The sequence below is a fragment of the Crocuta crocuta genome, unplaced genomic scaffold (assembly GCF_008692635.1).
Source record: "Crocuta crocuta isolate KB4526 unplaced genomic scaffold, BGI_CrCroc_1.0 scaffold118, whole genome shotgun sequence".
In the NCBI taxonomy this organism is placed as follows: Eukaryota; Metazoa; Chordata; class Mammalia; order Carnivora; family Hyaenidae; genus Crocuta; species Crocuta crocuta.
The window spans coordinates 14,507,853-14,528,040 of record NW_027551558.1 but is presented as its reverse complement, the minus strand read 5'-3'; the positions used below and the strand labels follow the sequence as shown (position 1 = coordinate 14,528,040).

Genomic DNA, 20,188 nt, shown 5'->3' with positions numbered 1-20,188 from the left:
AGCAAAGATCCAAATATATTATTACACTCTGTTGGCAAGACTGGAAGAAAAGCAGCACTCTCAAACATTGCAGTGGGAGAATATACTGGAATATAGTCTAGAAGAGCAATTTAGCAGTATCTAACCAATTTTTTAAAAGTTTTATTTATTTCTGAGAGAGAGAGACAGTGTGAGCAGGCGAGGGTCAGAGAGAGAGGGAGACACAGAATCCGAAGCAGACTTCAGGCTCTGAGCTGTCAGCACAGAGCCCAACTCGGGGGCTTGAACCCACGAACTGTGTGATCATGACCTGAGCTGAAGCTGGATGCTTAACCTACTGAGCCACCCAGGTGCCCCAATATCTAACCAATTTTTACACTTGCCCTGTGACCCAGTAGTCCCACTTCAAGGGATTTTTTTTAAAGATTTTATTTTTAGTAATATCCACACCTAATGATAGACTTGAACTTAGAACCCCACGATTGAGAGTCACATGCTTTACTGACAGCCTGCCAGGTAATCCGCTGGGGATTTTTTTAAGTAAGTATAACTGCGCACATAGGAGATACATTATGGATGTGATCATTCAATAGCAAATGAATGAAAAATAACTCAAATATTCATCAGTTGGGAATTGGTAAAATAAATGTTAGTATTTCTGCAGTAGAAATACAGAAATGTAGTATTTCTGCTATTATTAGATAATAGCTATGAAAATATTAGCACAAAGATCTCCAAGATATATTGTTAATGTCTTAAAAGACAGGGTGTAGAATACAGTGTTGTCTAGGCTATCTTTTAGGCTTGTACTTGAATAATAAGACCCCGTAAATATATCAAGAAACTAATGGATCTGGTTACTTTTTTACACTCAAAGAAGGGAAAAGAAACTACTGATAGGAAGCACAAGTGGTGAAGGAGTAAGAACCAGACCTCACGGTATACCTTTTATAGTGTTTTGTTTGTTTGACAGATGTGTATGCAGTATCTATTCAGAAAACGAAGCATATATACATATATATATGTAAAGAGAAACATATCATGTTACATACTTAGCAATTACTCATTGTACCAGCATCTGACAGACAAGACCAAGCTATAAACTAAAGTTTGCTATACTGTTACATGAAGATACAACATATTCTAATGGTTTTACAATGCTGGATAGTGTCCTATTTATGGCATAGAACACTCTCGTCTATAGTAAAAGATTTCATTTCACCATTAATCTTCCCCAAAATATCATAACTTTAACCTTATATTAATCTTAGTCATTCTCTAAGTCTCTGAAATAACATGACTGTATTCTTTAATTCTCACTCAGCATGGTGACCAACGACCCTCATTTAACCCTTTTTCATAACACATCTTAATATTTTCAAAGTTTTCCCCCAATTGTTAACTTATACATTTTAAAGGTAAATTCCATATGGTAGTCAAAGCCAGATAAAATATACTAAAAACAAAAACAGAAACCGCACTTCCCAAAGTTTAATAAGCAGGCAAATCACCTCAGGGTCTTGTTAAAATGAACATTCTGATCCAGTACTCTGGGATAAGACTCAAAATCCTACATTTGGAACTCTCCCAGACAAACTATTATTACTGGCCTTCAAAACACACTGACTAGTAAAGCTCTTAAAAGACTACTGAAAAGTATTTCAATTTACTGGACTTTGGTTATATTAAATACTACTTGAAACAAGCCAACCAATGTCCAGAACTGGGAAGTTATTCTTTCATAAAAATCCACTGTTGGCAGTGGTCCCTCCCATTCCTCTTTGACCTTATAGATACATTTTCTTTGCTAGCTATCTTCTCACTTCATCAGTCCCTTTTAAGAACAATTCAATGGCCCCCCAATGCCATGGTTTAAAATATTTAGTACCGTTTTTAAGATAATCATCAATTAGAGAGGACTCTCAGACAACTAGATTTGTTAGCACTATACACCTAATATCACTCCTTTTGTCTAGCCTACAAGGTGTCGTAAGAAGTAACAGACAATGTAGGAGAAAACACATTGAAAAGTACAAAGCACTATGTAATTAATTATAAGCTATTTCCCACAATGCAGTATAACAAAGGATACTATATCCACAATGGTCTAGAAAATTCTCTGACTCTATGGAATGCATATATAACATAGTACCTTAGTGTTTTCTTCATGGAAAGCAACACACTTCTTGTAAGAAACTAAAATAAGTTTCAAACTAAGAAACAGTCTCTTTTGTATTACCTATTTCTTCATATGCTTATGTTTACCAGAATCTAAATTACCATTTTCTATCTATATAAAATGTTATAAGGGAGAAAACAATCTTATTTTTAGAGAAAAGAATTTATTTTTATAACAATTCAAAACACCATCCTCTATTTCTCCTGAGTATATTGGAATTGTTACTGGAAAAAAGGCAAAGATGTACATATGCATTAGTCATCAGGGAAATGCAAATCAAAATCACAATGGGATACCACTTCATACCAAATAGGATGGCTAGAATCAAAGAGTCAGATGACAAGTGTTAGTGAGAATGTGGAGCAATCTAAACCCTCATACACTGCTGGTGGGAATGGAAAATGGTAGTGTTACTTTGGAAAACAGTCTAGTAAAACCTCAAACTATTACCATATAACCCAGGAATTTCACTCCTAGGGATATACCAAGAGAAATGAAAATACATGTTCACACAAACACTTGTACATGAATGTTTAAAGCAGCATGCATTCTTTATAATAGCCAAAAAATGGCAACAACCCAAAGGTCCATCAACACATCAATGGATAAACAAAATGAAGTATATCTTTTCAATGGACTAGTGTTCAGCAATAAAAAAAAAAAAATGAAGAACTGTTACATGCTATGACATGGATAAATCTTGAAACACTGTGTTAAATAAAAGCAGCCAATCACAAAAGACCACATATTACAGAATTCCTTTCATATGAAACTCCAGAATAGGGAAATCTAAAAAGACAGAAAGTAGATTAGTGGTTTCTTAGGCCTGAGGTGGGGAACGGAGGAAATAGGAAAATATGGGGGTGAGAACTGAAAGGAATAGGGTTTATTTCTGAGGTGATTAAATGTTCTAAAACTGACTATGTTAATGGCTGCACATATCCATGCATATACAAAACCACTGAATTGTACACTTTAAATATGTGAGTTGTACAGTATATCCCTCAATATACCTCAAAGCCGCTAAAAAAAAAAAAGATGTAAATATGCATGAATTAAAGACAAAAGCTGGCCATTCTACTACATAATCACAGAGTATTTAAAAAGAAGAAAAAGGAGTATTACATCTTAGTTGCTAAAGTTAAATTTCTTCTAATTTCATTTTTAGATTTGAAAACTGAAACACCTTCAGCTCTCTTTGTTGATCATTTTCTAATCGCCATCAATCAAGTCCCCATCACCATCTCTGACTCTTCCATGTTCTACGCTGCAATCCTTAGCTGCGCTCTTGTTATTTCATTTCTGCACTATCCCTGTTCTTACCATCACAATCCAATTATAATTTTTTCCAGTAACATTCTCAGAATGGTAATGTCCACGAAATCATTTCAATTTCTCCTACCAGGATTCTAGGTTTTCCAATCTGGTGGGAACTCTGTCCCCAGCTCAGCCTCATTTACTAATACATCCAAAAGAAGAACATTTCATTCAAAGCAGAGCTGTCTCTTCATTGTCCTTTGCACATTCTACATGCATTCATTTCTCTTTTATCAAGCTATTCTATTCAGAATGTCTACTCTCCACACTTATCTATATCTTACAAATCATTTAAGACCTATTTCAGAGTTCTCTATCACCCATGAAGGATTTGTGGAGAACTCCAACTACAAATGATTTCTTGTATTTCCTGGCTACTTTTTGGACTTACTGTCTGTGCCACATATCTTAGCATTTGATTTACATGCCACTCATCTTAGCATATCATTTATATGCCACATATTTTAGCATTTGATTTGCCTGTCACATATTTTACCTTCTGATTTACCTACCATCTTATTGTGCACCATTCTTTTATTACATACAGAAAGAAACATCTTGTTTCAGTAAGATATATCTTGTTTCAATAAGATAGTTCTTGTCTTGAGGAGACCAGACTTTCTTGCTATCTCTGAGACCACACAGCAGTGTTAGACACAAAACATATATAATTAATTAGCTTTTTCAAGATTAACTGTGAACTGTAACTCATCATCTTATTTTCTATCATTTTACGTACCTTTCTACCATAAATGCAATTAATAAACCCAGAGTCTAAAAGATGAATATGGTACCTTGTCATACTGGCAGACAATTACATTATCCGTGTCAAACAGGTCTGGCACATCCTGCTCACTAACATCATCTCCAGAATTTAAAGGGTCCTAAAGATGAAAGATGGTCACATTAAGGAATTTAATGATGCTCTGAATTTTTTAAAAACAGAGATACCTATAGAAATAAAGGACCTTGGAGAAAGAATAGTATTGTACTTAAAAAGTCAATAGCCTGAGTTTGAATCCCAGGTTGGCCACTTAATAACTACAAGACTGACCTTCATCAATTTACTAAAACTCCTCCAATCTCAGTTTTCTCATATGTTAAATGAGGATGGTAGTAAGACCCATAGATAGGGTGGTGGGAATGTTAAATAACATAAACCATGTAAGACTTAAGTATGGAATGTGGCACATCCATAAGGCCACCATAAACGACAGTACCACTTACATATTTCCTAATTACCACATTCCACAAAAATCTTACTTCATTTACTAGAATCAAATCAGACACTGTATGCTTCTGACTTGGCTCCTTTCTGTACCTCTCCTCCCATCCTTTAAATCTCCCATTATCTCTAGTTAAGACCAACAAATATAGCGGCCAATTCCCAAATACTTAATACTAGTTTTAATTATAGTTTAAGATTAAAATTTGTTTTTTTAAATGTTTATGTATTTTGGAGAAAGAGACAGAGCATGAGCGGGGGAGGGGCAGAGAGAGAGAGGGAGACACAGAATCTGAAGCAGGCTCCAGGCTCTGAGCTGTCAGCACAGAGCCCGACGTAGGGCTTGAACTCACCAACTGTGAGATTATGACCTGAGCCGAAGTTGGACGATTAACCAACTGAGCCACCCAAACGCCCCTAAAAGTTTAAGTACTAGGGTAAAAATAGGTCTTATTTTAAATGACTAAAGCCAGAGTTAATCTTAATTGTTATCCCTCTTGATTAAAGTATGTTAAAGTACAAAGTATATTAAAATACAAATGTTATAAATTAATTTTAAAAAGTTTCAGCTCAGAAGTGATCCTCACCTCTTCTACCACTTCTGTTTGAGGGTCTTCATTATCACTGCTGTTGGCAGTTGAATCTTCATTTGATATACTGTCAGCTTCTTCTTCAAGCACCTTCAGGTCTCCTGTCTCAATAATCCCTAGAAATTCGTTCTCATCTACATCTCTTGTACTTCCTATTTCATCATTGGAAGACGTATCACCAGTTCCATCTATTTGAATTATTTCATTAATATCATCATCAGTTACCTGATTGCTTAAATCTATCTGAAAATTAGAATCCTAGAAAGAGAATGAAAGGTAATAAAGTCAAAAAGGTATATAACATCGAATCACATGAAATATAAAATTAAACATTTCACAAGTGATCTTAAAATAGATCTATTTCCTATATTTCCTTCCTTTTCTATATACGTTCCCTAATTTTGATTTCTAAAACACTCCCAGAATGTCTATGCAACATGGGAATTTTTTTTAATTTTTAAGTTTATTTATTTATTTTGGGAGAGAGAGTGTGAGCCGGGGAGGGACAGAGAGAAAGGGAGAATCCCAAGCAGGCTCTGTGCTGTCATTGCAGAGCCCAATGTGGGGCTTGAACTCCTGAAACTGTGAGATCATGACCTGAGCCAAAATCAAGAGTCGACACTTAACTGACTTGAGCCACCCAGGTGCCCTGGGAATAATTTTTAAATCATAGATAAAGTAAACCCACTTATACCCTCAAACAGACAACAAATGAGTTCACTAGTTTCAGATAGTAATTGCCAATTTTTATACGTATCACCTTAACTTTATAAAGTGCCAACTAGGTTTTACCTATTTCATTTTATTTTAAACAATAATTCAATGCAGCAGAAAGGACAAATGACATCATGCTCAATATATAAATTAAAAAGCATAAAGGACTCTACCAGTTAAAAAGCACAAAAGGTAAAATATAAGTCAAAGTGGATAAAACTGAAAAGAGAAATGGACAAATCTAATTATAGAGTATTCAACATTCCTCTTCCAGTGATCAACAGAAAAGTAGATTTAAATTTAGTAAGGATGTGAAAGACCTTAACAGCACAATCAAGCAATTTAACCAATTGACAATAATAGAATACTCCACACCAAAACAGCAAAATGCACACTTTTAAAGAGCACACAGAATGTTCCCCAAGATGGACCATATTCTGGGTTCTAAAAAACAAACTCTGAAAATTTTAACACACACAAACCATGTTCTCTAAGCACAAAAGAGTTAAACCAGAAATCAGTGACAGAAAGATCTGGAAAAATCCCCTAATATTTAATAATTAACACATTTCTCAATACCCATGTATCAAAGAGTAAGTTATGGGGGAAAGCAGAACATAATCTTAACTGAATGCAAACAAAAACGTAACACTTCCAAACTTATGTAATGTAGCTAAAGCAATGCTTAGAAGGAAATTTACAGCATTACATGATTATATTAAAAAAGAATCACACTTCAATCAATGGCCTAAAATTCTACCCTAAGAAACTAAAAAGAGAAGGCTGAATTAAGCTCTTGGCAAAAGAGAAAATAATAAAGATTAAAAGTGAAATAAATAAAATTGAGAACAGAAAAAATTTGAGATAGTTAGACCAAAAGTTCATTCTTTAAAAAGAACAATAAAATTGATAACCCTCTAGCCAGACTGACAAAGAATAAAGGAGAGAGAAAAGAAATGAGTAATACTAGGGATTAAAGGAGTGTTACCATAGATTCTGAAGACATTAAAAGGATGAGGAAATTCTCTTGAGCCATTCGAGCTGCTATAACAAAATACCATACACTAGGTAGCTTATAAACAATGGAGATTTTTTTCCTTCCAGTTCTAAAGGCTAGAAAGCCCAAGATCAAGGCATCAGCAGGTCCAGTATCTGGTGAGAGCCCATTTCCTGGTTCACAGGCATTGCCTGCTCACATCACATGCTGGAGAGGCTAGAGAATTCTGTAGTCTCTTTTATACGGCAACTAGTCCCATTCATAAGAACTCCACTTCCTAATTACCAACACCTTTCAGAGAAATGAACATTCAGACTAATGTAAGTCAGTTTATAAAAATTAATTGTATATCTGTATAGTAGCAATAAGTGAATGGAAACTGAAATTTAAAAACAGTACTAATTAAAGCAGCAATGAAAAAGAAACTCATCACATAGAAGACAGCCTCAATAAGGTAACAAACAGATTTCTCAGCAGAAACTTTAAAGGCCAGAAGGCAGTAGGATAATATATATTTAAAGGGCTAAAAGAAAAGACTGTCAACTGGAAACTGTATCTGGCAAAACTATCCTGCAAAAATAAGTGAAATTTTAAGGCATTTTAAGATAAAGGCTGAAGGCATTTGTTACCATTGGACCTGCCCCTATAAGAAATACTAAAGGGAATCCTTTAAATTGAAATGAAAGGAAACTAGACAGTAACTCAAAGCCATACAAAAATATATTTTTTCCTGGTAAAGATAAATACATAGATAAATATAAAAACCAGTATTATAATTTTGTTTGTAATTCTACTTCCTGTACAAGAATTAAAAGATAAAAACATATTTATAATTATAAATATATATTAAGGGGAACACAATATATAAAGATGTAATTTGGGATATTGATAACAAAGTGAGGGAGGGCAAAGCTAAAGAGGAGCAGAGTTTTTTATGAGATTAAAGTTGAGTTGGTATCAATTCAAAATAGCTTATAATAACTTTAAGAAGACATAAATAATCCCCATGGTAACCAGAAAGAAAATACCTATGAATACACACAAAAGGATATGAAAAGGGCATCAAAAGTTGTCACTACAAGAAAATCAACTAAATACAAAGGAAGACAGTAAGAGGCAAAACGTGAGGCAAAAAAGCTAAAGACACACAGAAAACAAGTAACAAAATGGCAAAAGCCCTTCACTATCAGTAATTACTTTAAATGTAAATGGACTAAATTCCCCAATCAAAAGACACAAATTGCCAGAATGGATTAAAAAACAGGATCATACAATATGTTGTCTCTAAGAGACTCACTTTAGATCTAAGGATGCACATATATTGAAAGTAAAAGAATGGATAAAGAGACTCTATGTAAATAGTAACCAAAAAGAATTGGGATAGTTATGCTACTATCACACAAAATAGACTTTAAGCTAAACACTATTAGAAAAAAAAAAAGGGGGGTCTCTGGGTGGCTCAGTCGGTTAAGCGTTTGACTTCAGCTCAGGTCATGATCTCACAGTTTGTGGATTTGAGCCCCACGTCAGGCTCTGTGCTGACTCCCTGCCCCTCCCCTGCTCACACTCTGTTTCTGCCTCAAAAATAAACATTTAAAAAAGTTAAAGAAAAAAAAAAAAGAAAAACAGTAAGCAATCAAAAAAAGAATCAATTCATCAAGAAGATTTAACAATTAGATACATATCTGCACCAAACATCATAGCTCCTAAATATATCTAACAAGCACTGACAGAATATAAGGGAAAAATATACAGTTCTAAGATAACTGTAGGAGACTTCAATACCCCACTTTCAAAAATGAATAGAACCACTGGACAGAATATCAATAATGAAATAAAGAACTTGAATAGTATGGACATATAATACAGACATATTATAGTTGTACCTAACAGACATAAATAAAACATGCCACCCAACAATAGCAGGATATACATTTTTCTCAATTGTGCACAGAACATTCTCTAAGAAAGACCATATGTCAGGCCACAAAACAAATTTCAATATTTAAAAAGACTGAAATCACACCAAGTATCTTCTTTGATCACAATGGAAAGAAGAAAAACTGGAAAATAAGCAAGATGTGGAAATTAAACAACAGACTCAAAAAATCAATAGGCCAAACAAGAAATAAACAAACAATCTTGACCATATAGTTGTGGGTTCATTTCTGGATTTTCTATTCTGTTTCATTGATTTGTGTCTGCTTTTGTACCAGTACCATACTGTCTTGATCACTACAGCTTTGTAATACAGCTTGAAGTCTTGAATTGTAATGCCTCCATCTTTGCTTGTATTTTTTAAGATTGCTTTGGCTATTCAGAGTCTTTTGTGGTTTCATACAAAGTTTAGGATTGTTTGTTCTGGCTTTGTGAAAAATGCTGGTGATATTTTGATAGAGATTGCATTAAATGTGTAGCTTGCTTTGGGTAGTATAGACATTTTAACAGTATTTGTTCTTCCAATCCATGCACATGCAGTGTTTTTCCATTTCTTTGTGTCATCTTCAGTTTCTTGCATAGGTGTTTTACAGTTTTCAGAGTATAGATCTTTTACCTCTGGTTAAGTTTATTCCTAGGTATCTAATGGTTTTTGGTGCAATTGTAAATGAGATCAATTCCTTGATTTCTCTCGGCTGCTTCATTATTGGTATACAGAAATACAACAGATTTCTGTATGTTGACTTCATACTCACAACTTTACTGAGTTTGTGTATCAGTTCTAGCAATTTTTTGGTGGAGTCTTTTGCATTTTCTATATAGAGTATGTTATCTGCAAATAGTAAAAATTTTACTTCTTCCTTGACGGTTTGAATCCTTTTATTTCTTTTTGTTGGCGATTGCTGAGGCTAGGACTTCCAGGACTATGTTAAACAACCAGGGTGAGAGTAGCCGTCCTAGTCTTGTTTCTGACCATAGAGGTAAAGCTCTCAGTTTTTCCCCATTAAGGATATTAGCTGTGGGAGTTTTCTCACACATGGCCTTTATTATGGTGAGGTATGTTCCCTCTATCCCTACTTCGTTAGGGATATGTCATGGTTTTTTATCATGAATGGATGTTGTACTTTGTCAAATGTTTGTTCTGCCTCTATTGAGAGAACCACACATTTCTTATCCTTTCTTTTATTCATGTGGTGGTCAACTCATCTTCAAAAAAGCAGGAAAGAGTATCCAATGGAAAAAAAGTCTCTTCAACAAATGGTGCTGGGAAAACTGGACAGCAACATGCAAAAGAATGAAACTGAAACACTTTCTGACACCATACACAAAAATAAATTCAAAATGAGTTAAATACCTAAGTGTGAGACAGGAAACCATCAAAATCCTAGAAGAGAACACATTGGCTATAGAAACTTATTACTAGATAGGTCTCCTGAGGCAAAGGAAACAAAAGCAAAAGTAAATTATTGAGACATCATCAAAATAGAATGCTTCTGCACCATGAAGTGCAGAGGAAACAATCAACAAAACTAAAAGGCAACCTTTGGATTGGGAAAAGATATCTGTAAATGGCATATCTGATAAAGGGTCAAAAGCTAAAATATATAAAGAACTTCTAAAACTCAACACCCAAAAAACAAGTAATCCAGTTAAAAAATGGGCAGAAGATCTAGATAGACATTTTTCCAAAGAAGACATGCAGATGGCTACCAGACCCATGAAAAGATGCCCAACATCACTCATCATCTGGGAAATAAATCAAATCAAACTATAAACTATAAATCAAAACTATAATGATATATCACCCCACACCAGTCAGAATGGCTAAAATTAACAACACAGGAAACAAAAGGTATTGGCAAGGATACAGAGAAAGTGGAACCCACTGTTGGGATTGCAAACTGGTACAGTCACTCTAGAAAACAGTAGAGAGATTCCTCAGAAAATTAAAAATAGACCTACCCTACAATCTAGCAATTGCATTACTAGGGATTTACCCAAAGGATACAAAAATGCTAATTCGAAGGGATACAAGCACCCTGGTGTTTATAGCAGCATTATCAACCATAGCCAAATTATGGAAAGAGCCCAAATGTCCATCCATTGATGAACAAAGAATGAAGAAAGAAAATGTGGCATATATACATATAATGGAATATTACTCAGCCATAAAAAAATGAAATCTTGCCATTTGCAACCATGTGGTTGGAGCTACAGGGTATTATGCTAAGTGAGGTAACTCAGAGAAAGACAAAAATCATATGACTTCACTACTATGTGGAATTTAAGAAATAAAACATATGAACATGGAGGGGATGAGGGGGCAGTGCAGAGGCAAACCAGAAAACAGACTCTTAACTATAGAGAACACACTGAGGGGTGCTGGAGGAGACGTGGGTGAGGGGATGGGTTAAATGGTGAAGGGTATTAAGGAGGGCACTTATAATGATGAGCACTGGGTGTTGCAGGTAAGTGATGTATCATTTAAGTTCTACACATGAAACTAATATTACACTGTATATTAACTTGAATTTAAATAAAAACTTGAAAAAATACAAAACAAAAAATAAAACATCAGTCTTTTAAGATACAAAATATATTAAGACAAATAAAAATGAAAATGCAACATAGCAAAACTTATGGATGCAGCAAAAGCAGTGCTAAGAGCAAAATTTATAGCTCTGAATGTTCACACTAACAAAGAAGAAAGGTCTCAAATTATCAACCTCAATCTCCAGTGGAAGGAACAAGGAAAAGAAGAACAAAGCCCAAAGCTAGCATAAGGAAAGAAATAATAACAATTAAGGCAAAGATAAATAAAGAACAGAAAAACAATAGAGAAGCTCAACAAAACTAAGAGTTGCTTCTTTAAAAACAAAACAACTGGTAAGTTTTTTTGTTACATTGATGAAGAAAAAATAAAGGCTCAAATAATTAAAATCAGAATTGAACAAACTTTACTACTGATTTTGCCAAATTAAAAACAATTATGAGATACTACTATAAAAATATTTATGAGAGAATATTATGAACTGTATATCAACAAATTGGATAACCAAGGTGAAACAAATTCCTAAAAACACACAACTTACCGAGAATGAATCATGAATAGAAAATCTGAATAGATCTCTAAGAAGATAGAATTAGTAATCAAAAATGTCTCAACAAAGAAATGCCCCGAACGAGATGGCCCCACTGGAGAATTCTACCAAACATTTAAATAAGAATTAACACCAATCCTCAAAAATCCTAAACAAAATACTAACACAAACAGGATTCAACAGCACATTAAAAAGATCAGACACTGTGACAGCGTGGGATTTACTCCTAGAACACAATGATGATTCAACATATGAAAAATCAGTGTAATACAATATATTAACATAATGGGGAGAGGGGACATACAATCACCTCAACTGATGCAGAAAAAGCACTTGACAAAATTCAACACCATTTCATGATTTAAAAAAAACCCACTAGGAATTGAAAGAAATTGCCTCAACATAATAAAGCCATCTATGAGAAACCCTCAGTTAACTGCATACTCAATGGTGAAAAACTGAAAGCTTTTCCTTTAAGATGAGGATCAAAGCAAAGATGCCCACTCTTGCCACTTCCATTCAACAATGTACTATAAATCCCGGCTAGGGCAATTAGGCAAGAAAAACAAACAAACAAACAAATAAATAAATAAAAGGCATCCAAACTAGAAAGGAAAAAGTAGTATTATCTGTTTGCAAATAATCTCATTTATGTACTATCTCAATTATGTGTGAAACCCTAAAGAGTCCAGACATCTAAATGTATTAGAACTAACGAATGAATTCAGCAAAGTCGCAAAAGACAAAAATCAACATACAAAAATCAGTTGCATTTCTATATGCTAACAATTAAAAACCTGAAAAAGAAATGCAGAAAACAATTCCACTTACGATACCATCAAATAGAATAAAATACTTAGGAATAAACATAACCAAGGAGTCAAAAGACTTGTTCACTAAAAACTGCAAACATTCCCAAAAGAAATTAAGCCAGATAAAATGGGAAGATATCCTGTGTTCAGGTATTTAAGAGTTAATATTGCTAATACCACCCAAAGCTACCTACACATTCATTGCAAACACTATCAAAATCCAAATAGCATCTTTTGTAGAAGTGGAATATCCATATTAAAATTCCTATGGAATCTCAAGAGACCCTGAATAACCATAACAATCCTGAAAAAGAAGATAGAAGTCGGAGGTCTAACATGTCCTGATTCTAAAACTTACTACAAAACTACAGTAGTCAAAATAGGGTGGTGTTGGCATAAAGACAGACAACAAACTAATGGAATAGCATACAGAGCCCAGAAACAAATCCACACATATGTGGTCAAATGGTTTTTGACAAGAGTCACAAGACCAACCAATGAGGAAAGGGCATCTTTTCAACAAATAGTGCTGGGAACACTGAGTATTGACATGCAAAGAAATGGAAGTTGGACCCTTAGCTTACACTACATACAAAAATTACCTCAAAATGGATTAAAGACTTAAACATTAGAACTAAAACGATCAAACTCTTTAAAAAAAAAAATCATGGGGGACAATCTTCATGACATTGGATTTGGAAATGATTCGTTAGATAGGATACCAAAAGCACAGGCAAAAAAAGGCATGGGGCAGGGGGAGATAGATAAAATGGATTGCAACAATGTTTACCTTTGTGCATCAAAGGACATTATCAATAGAGTGAAAAGGCAACCCACAAAATGGAAGAAAATTTGCAAATCACATATATAAGAGTTAATACCCAGAATATATAAAGAAATCTTACAACAGCAACAACAAATGATTTAAAAATGCACTTAAGACTTGAATAGAAGTTTCTCCAAAGAAAATATACAAATGGTCAATAAGCACATTAAAAGATGTTCAGTGTTGCTAATAATTAGGCTTTGATGCACATCAAAACCACAGTAAGGTATCACCTCACACCCATTAGGATGGTAGTAATCAAAGGGGAAGAAAAACAACAGGAAACAAGTGCTGGTGAGGATGTGGAGAAATGAACCCACGTGCACTGCTTGGTAGGAATGTAAAATGATACAGCTTCTATGGAAAACAGTATGGCAGTTCCTTAAAATTTTTTAAATCGAATTGCCACATGGATCCAGCAGTTCCACACTTGGCTATATACCCCAAAGAATTGAAAGCAGAGACACAAAACATTTGTACACCCAAGTTTACAGTAGCATTAGTCACAACTGCCAAAGGGTTTAAGCAACCCAAGTGCCCACAGAAGGATGAATGGATAAACCAAATAGGGTACATACATAATATAGAGTATTAAACCTTAAAAAGTTAGGAAATTCTGACACATGACTCAACATGGATAAACGCTGAAGACATTGTACTAAGTGACAATGGACACAAAAGGACAAATGCTGTCTGATTCTACATTTATGAGGTATCTGAAGTAGTCAAATTCAGAGATTAAAAACAGAATGGTGGCTGCCAGGGATGGGGGGAGGGAAGAATGGGGAGTTATGATTCAATAGGCATAGAGTTTCAATCTGGGAAAGCAAGTATGTTCTCAAGGTGGATGGTGGTGATATTTGCACAGCAATGTGAATGCACTTACTGTCACTGAACTATACAGCTAAAAATGGCTTAAATGATAACTTTTTATAAGAGGGAAAAAAAAAAACATCAACGGTGATAATGAACTGTCAAGTATGTGATAAAACAAACTGATACATGGGGCACCTGGGTGGCTCAGGCAGTTAAGCATCTGACTCTTGATTTCAGCTCAGGTCATGATCTCATGGTCTGTGAAATCGAGCCCCGCATTGGGCTCTGTGCTGACAGCATGGAGCCCACTTGGGATTCTCTCTCTCTCTCTGCCCCTTCCTTGTGCACTTGCATACACGCTCTCCCCCAAAACCAATAAATAAACTTAAAAAATAAATAAAACAGAGTGGTACAGAGTGCTGGTAACAGGAAAACTGGCATGACCTCTTTGGAAATTATTGTGGCAATATACGTTAAAAACCACGAAATTTTCGGTTTGTCAATAACACTACCTTTAAAAACTTATTTTTAAAAGCAATGAAAATGAAGCATAAAATATGAATAAGGTTCTTTATAGTATCTTTTAGTACTATGTACAATTGCACTTAAAACCATAAAATACTTAAACAAAAAATAATACATACAATATGTGCATGCTGAGAATTACAAGACATTAATGACAGAAGTCAGACTTAAATAGAAAGTGTGTCATATCTATGAACTGGAAGACTCATTGTGATGATGTCAATTCCTTCCTCAATCTATAGATCCAACACAGCTCAAATCAAAATCCTAGCAGTTTTTTAATTGACAAGCTCATTCTCACATTCCATACATTCCATTTGTATGGAAAAGTAAAAGAATAACCAGACAACTTTGAAAAAGACAGAGAGACTTGTACTTTCTAACATCCAGACACACTATAAAGCTACGATAGTTAAGACAGTGTGGCACAAGTCAAAAAGTCACATGAATTTATGAAACAAAGTCCAGAAATAAACCAACACAGAGATGGTTACTGATTTTCATTAAGGGTGAAGTATTTTAGACACTCAGTGAGCTTCAGACAGTCATGTTACAACAACTGAACATTCACATGCAAAAAACAAAAGAACCTAACCTTGTACTATATATAAAAATTAACCCAATATGGATCACAGTCCGAAATGTAAAACCTAAAAATATTTTTAGACATGTGAGACCTTTGCAACCTTTAGTTGGGTAAGATACAGAAGCAGAAATCAGATGGAAAAAATAAGTAAACATCAAAATCACAAACTTTCCCTCTCCAGAAAACAGTATTAAAATAGCATGGATGTGAAATAACTACAAATATTATAAATTGCTAGGAGAAATGCAAAATCCTACCATACATTGCTGGTGGAAATATAATGGCTTTGGAAAAGAGTATGGCAGTTTCTTATAAGCATACCTGTATCATATTACCTAGAAATCCCATTCCTAGGTATTTACTCAAAAGAAAAGAAAATCTATATCCACACTAAAACAAAACAAAAAACTGCACATGAATGTTTTTAGGAGATTTATTCACAAAAGCCCCAAACTGGAAAGGATCCCTATGTCCAAATGGTGAAGGAACAAACAAGCTGTCGTACCACTGATATATGCAACAACACGGATGAATCACAAATGCATTATGCTAAAGTTACATGTTGTAGAATTCCATTTGCTTGACATTCTGGAAAAGGCAATCCTATACCAAAAGGAAACAGATCAGTGAATGGATGAGAGGGACTGGAGGTAGGAAGAATACTGACTACAAAGAGGAAGAAGGAACCTATTTGTAGAGGTGTAGGTGATGGAAACATTCTGTATGTGAGCTTGGTACTGGTTGTATAACTTCTATTGTTTGTCAAAATTCATAGTGTACACCATAAACTGTGTATCTTAACAAGTATGAATTTTATCGTATGTACATTCCACCTCAAAAAATCTGAATTTTTAAGTAAATTGATTAGGTCAGTCCTCGGCCCAAACCACATGGTGGAATTAACGCTTTTGTTTTAATAGTGACAAGTACTGAAAACCTCTTACTACAAGATCTTTTTGTTGCAATCAGAGCTCTGAGTACTTTCCATGAAAAGTTTAGGCTTATTAAGAAATATTAAAGATTCTAAGACTCTTCTGATTGAATTAATATAGCATCATCTTATTACTTAAGTCAGTAAGGCCCTCTTTACTTTGAGAGGGGTAAGATTACAAATCCAAATTTAATATCAGTAACTGCGAAAGAGTTTTGTCGTTCTCAACTTCTTCACAGAAGCACTTCCACCAAGCAAAGTTCATATGCTTTTCTGACTCCAATCTCCTCTTCTAAGGTGGTGATTTGACCAAAACAGCTGGCAGTTTTGTAGCAATACCCAAAACTGATACTGCAAGATCATGAATAGAAAGATAATAAGTCTTTCATATGGCCAAACATTTACAACACAGATCATCAATGGACTTCTCCATGTCAAACAGTTAAAAGGGGGTTTTCATTCTCTCTCAAAAATAATCAATGTCTCCCCAAGGATCAATTAAGAACTTCAAGCATTGTCCTTTGAAAAGCCAGAAAAATTCTGCGTGAAGAAGAATTTAACATTTTGCCCACATTTTCTGACAAATGCCTTGGAAAAGGCAATAATTCAATACTTTTGCTCTAATGTATTTGAGTTTCATGGCAGCCGATGAGACTTCTCTTAGAATTATTGGCTGTGTCTTAGCATTAATGTACGCCATGTGCTGAAATAGAGAGCAGTGCTCTCTTTACTGAAGCAGCAAAGCCATTTGTTGCCAACCGTCTCAGAAGTTCCATCAGTATAGACAGTACCAAATTGTGCTAATATTATAATAATAATGCTTCACAAGAGAGCAACTCTCTTGATGGTACCAATGTGCAAATAATGATTAAAATCAAATGCTACCTGCCCTGAGAAGCATTTGTATTTTTATTGTGCTGAATGTTAAAGGCGAGTTACTGCTTATTCTTCTATGAATTCCAGCTGAATGCAAAGAAACGTCAACAATTCCAGTACACATGATGTCATCTGAGAGAGGCACAGCTTCCATTTTCTTTCTGTCTCTAAAACAAACCAGCTCAATAATTTCCAAGATTCTCAGCTTCACTAAGGTCTCTTCGATCGTATATGGCTTCTGTGTCTGGGTAGCACAGTAAGCATATGCATAGAATGCTTCAAGATAAAGCTTTGTTTGCCAAATCCTGCTTCCAACCCTTTCCATTTAAGCTGTCTTCTAATTAAAGAACAGTATTTTTCCAGTGGCTAGTAAGGACTGGTAGAACTTCACACTTATTATGTGATGATAAATGTAAAACAAGAGAAACCTAAGCTCTCACGTACTTTCTTTTCACATCTTCAAACTAACCTCTGTGAAACTGAATTGCCTATAATCATAATGGCAGGGCACATCTTCTTTAATTCTTAACAGAAATTTAATCCAGATACTTACCATAATGTAGTGGCAATAATGATTATGTATTACCTGACCCCGTACAGTAGTATCCCATGCCACTCCACTCTTACTTGGCATAAAATACATCTTAACATAGTTTGATAAATACAAAAAAGTATTTTGTTAAATTGGGATTTTTTTCTATAAATAAAAATATCACATATCTTGTTTAAAAATCTTTGATTTAGAGATATTAATTTAGGACTGACATGTAGTGACAAAAAAAACATTTGCTCAGTTAACTGAATTATGAATTCAAATAACGATACAGCTTTTTATCTTCTGAGGAGTATTAGAATGGATTTGAAAGAAATATTAAAGCTCTTGAAGTTATATATTCTCTCACCCCCTCACTCCATCCATTTTTCATTCATACATTGACTGTGAGCTAAATCAGTGAGTCTTCATCTTAACTACGTTATTACAAACACCTCAGAGAGCTCTTAAACACTCACTAGTGAGAGGACCCCATTCCAGAAAAATTATATCTAAATCCCTTGAGGTAGACTTAAACATTATTTTTTTTTAATGCCCCAGCGATGCTAGTATTTAGCCAGAGTTGAGAACTACTAAGCCAAATCAAGTAATCATAGATCTTGTTCTTCAAAAGCTTAATTCTAGGGGTACCTGGTTAGCTCAGCACGCAACTCTTCATCTCAGAGTCATGAGTTCAAGCCTCATATTGGGCACAGAGCTTATTTTAAAAAATAAATAAAATGGGTGCTATTGGAGGGTATAATGCTAAGTGAAATAAGTCAGTCCGAGAAAGACAGATAATGTATGTTTTCACTCATATGTGGAATTTGAAAACCTTGACAGAAGGTCAAGGGAGAAGGGAAGGAGAAAAACAGTTACAGAGAGGGAGGCAAACAATTCAAGACTCTTAAATACAGAGAACAAGCTGAGGTTTGATGGGGGTGAGGGGTAGAGGAGCAGGGAAAATGGGTGACAGGCATTGAGGAGGGCACCTGGTGGGATGAGCACTGGGTATTGTATGTAAGTGATGAATCATGGGAATCTACTCCCAAAGCCAAGAGCACACTGTATACACTGTACGTTTGCTAACTTGACAATAAATTTAGAAAGAAAGAAAGATAGGAGCACATGTACCCCAATGTTCATAGCAGCACTCTCCACAATAGCTAAAACATGGAAAAGCCTAAGTGTCCATCAACAGATGAATGGATCAAGAAGATGTGGTTTATCTATACCATGGAATACTACATGGCAATGAGAAACAATGAAATCTGGCCATGTGTAGCAACATGGATGGACCTTGAGGGTGTTATGCTGAGCGAAATAAGTCAGGCAGAGAAGGACAAATATCATATGTTTGCACGTATAGGAGGATTAGGAGGAACTTGACGGAGGAACAAGGGGGAGAAGAAGGGGGGAAATGGTGGGGGAAAGGGAGAGAGGCAAACCATGAGAGACTCTTGAATGCTGACAAAAACTGAGGACTGATGGATGTGGGGGGGAGGGGGGATGGGCATAGAGGAGGACACCTATGGGGATGAGCACTGAGTGTTATGTGGAAACTAATTTGACAATAAACTATTTGAGAAAAGAAAGAAAGAAAAGAAAGAAAGAAAAGAAAGAAAAGAAAGAAAAGAAAGAAAGACCAAAGAACACATACTCTACAAGGCACCAAAATGTGAAAGGCTATAGTTGCAAAAAATAAACATATGTGCATTTTTTCCTCTTTAAAAACAAATAAATAACAATTAAAAAATAAAAGCTTATATTCTAGTACACATGAATGTGTATATATTCTTAGGTGCTATGTATACAAAGATTAACAAAATGTACCTGTCAGTATAAACAGGCCACTTTAATATATCTTTTAACTATGTTATGACACACACACGTTTAAGGTGCAATGAGAACACAGAAGAGATCTAGCCAATCCAAAAATGAAGGGGGAGGGAGTAGGTATACCGGCAATGAAATAAAATTTCTGGAGGAAGTATTAAGTGGATAAGCAGTAATTAACCAGAGAAAAGAACGGGGGGGAGGGGAGAATTCAGGCACCAAGCAGAGGGGTAACAAAAGTAAGACAGAGGTAGGCTACAAGGTTAACAGAGAATTACTCACAATCTGGTGTTGCTACCAAAGTAGTAAGCATGAAACAAAGGAAAAGTAAGTAAGAAACTCACAGAGAGAGCATGGAGGTCCTGGCATATCACATTAAGGAGGCTGAACTTTATCTGGCAGGTGATA

The 20,188-nt window shown here is 35.0% G+C and overlaps 1 protein-coding gene across 2 annotated transcripts in view; it reads right to left on the bottom strand.

The window, feature by feature from the left end:
• Window positions 1–20,188, bottom strand: part of GTF2A1L (general transcription factor IIA subunit 1 like) — a 42,233-nt gene that overhangs the window by 2,852 nt on the left and 19,193 nt on the right. For both annotated transcript variants that reach the window (XM_077749272.1, XM_077749273.1), the window contains 2 exons: window positions 5,288–5,548; window positions 4,270–4,359 (listed from right to left, as the gene is read on the bottom strand). In XM_077749272.1, the coding sequence (XP_077605398.1) occupies window positions 4,270–4,359; window positions 5,288–5,548 (351 nt within the window). The remainder of the gene's footprint in view (window positions 1–4,269; window positions 4,360–5,287; window positions 5,549–20,188) is intronic.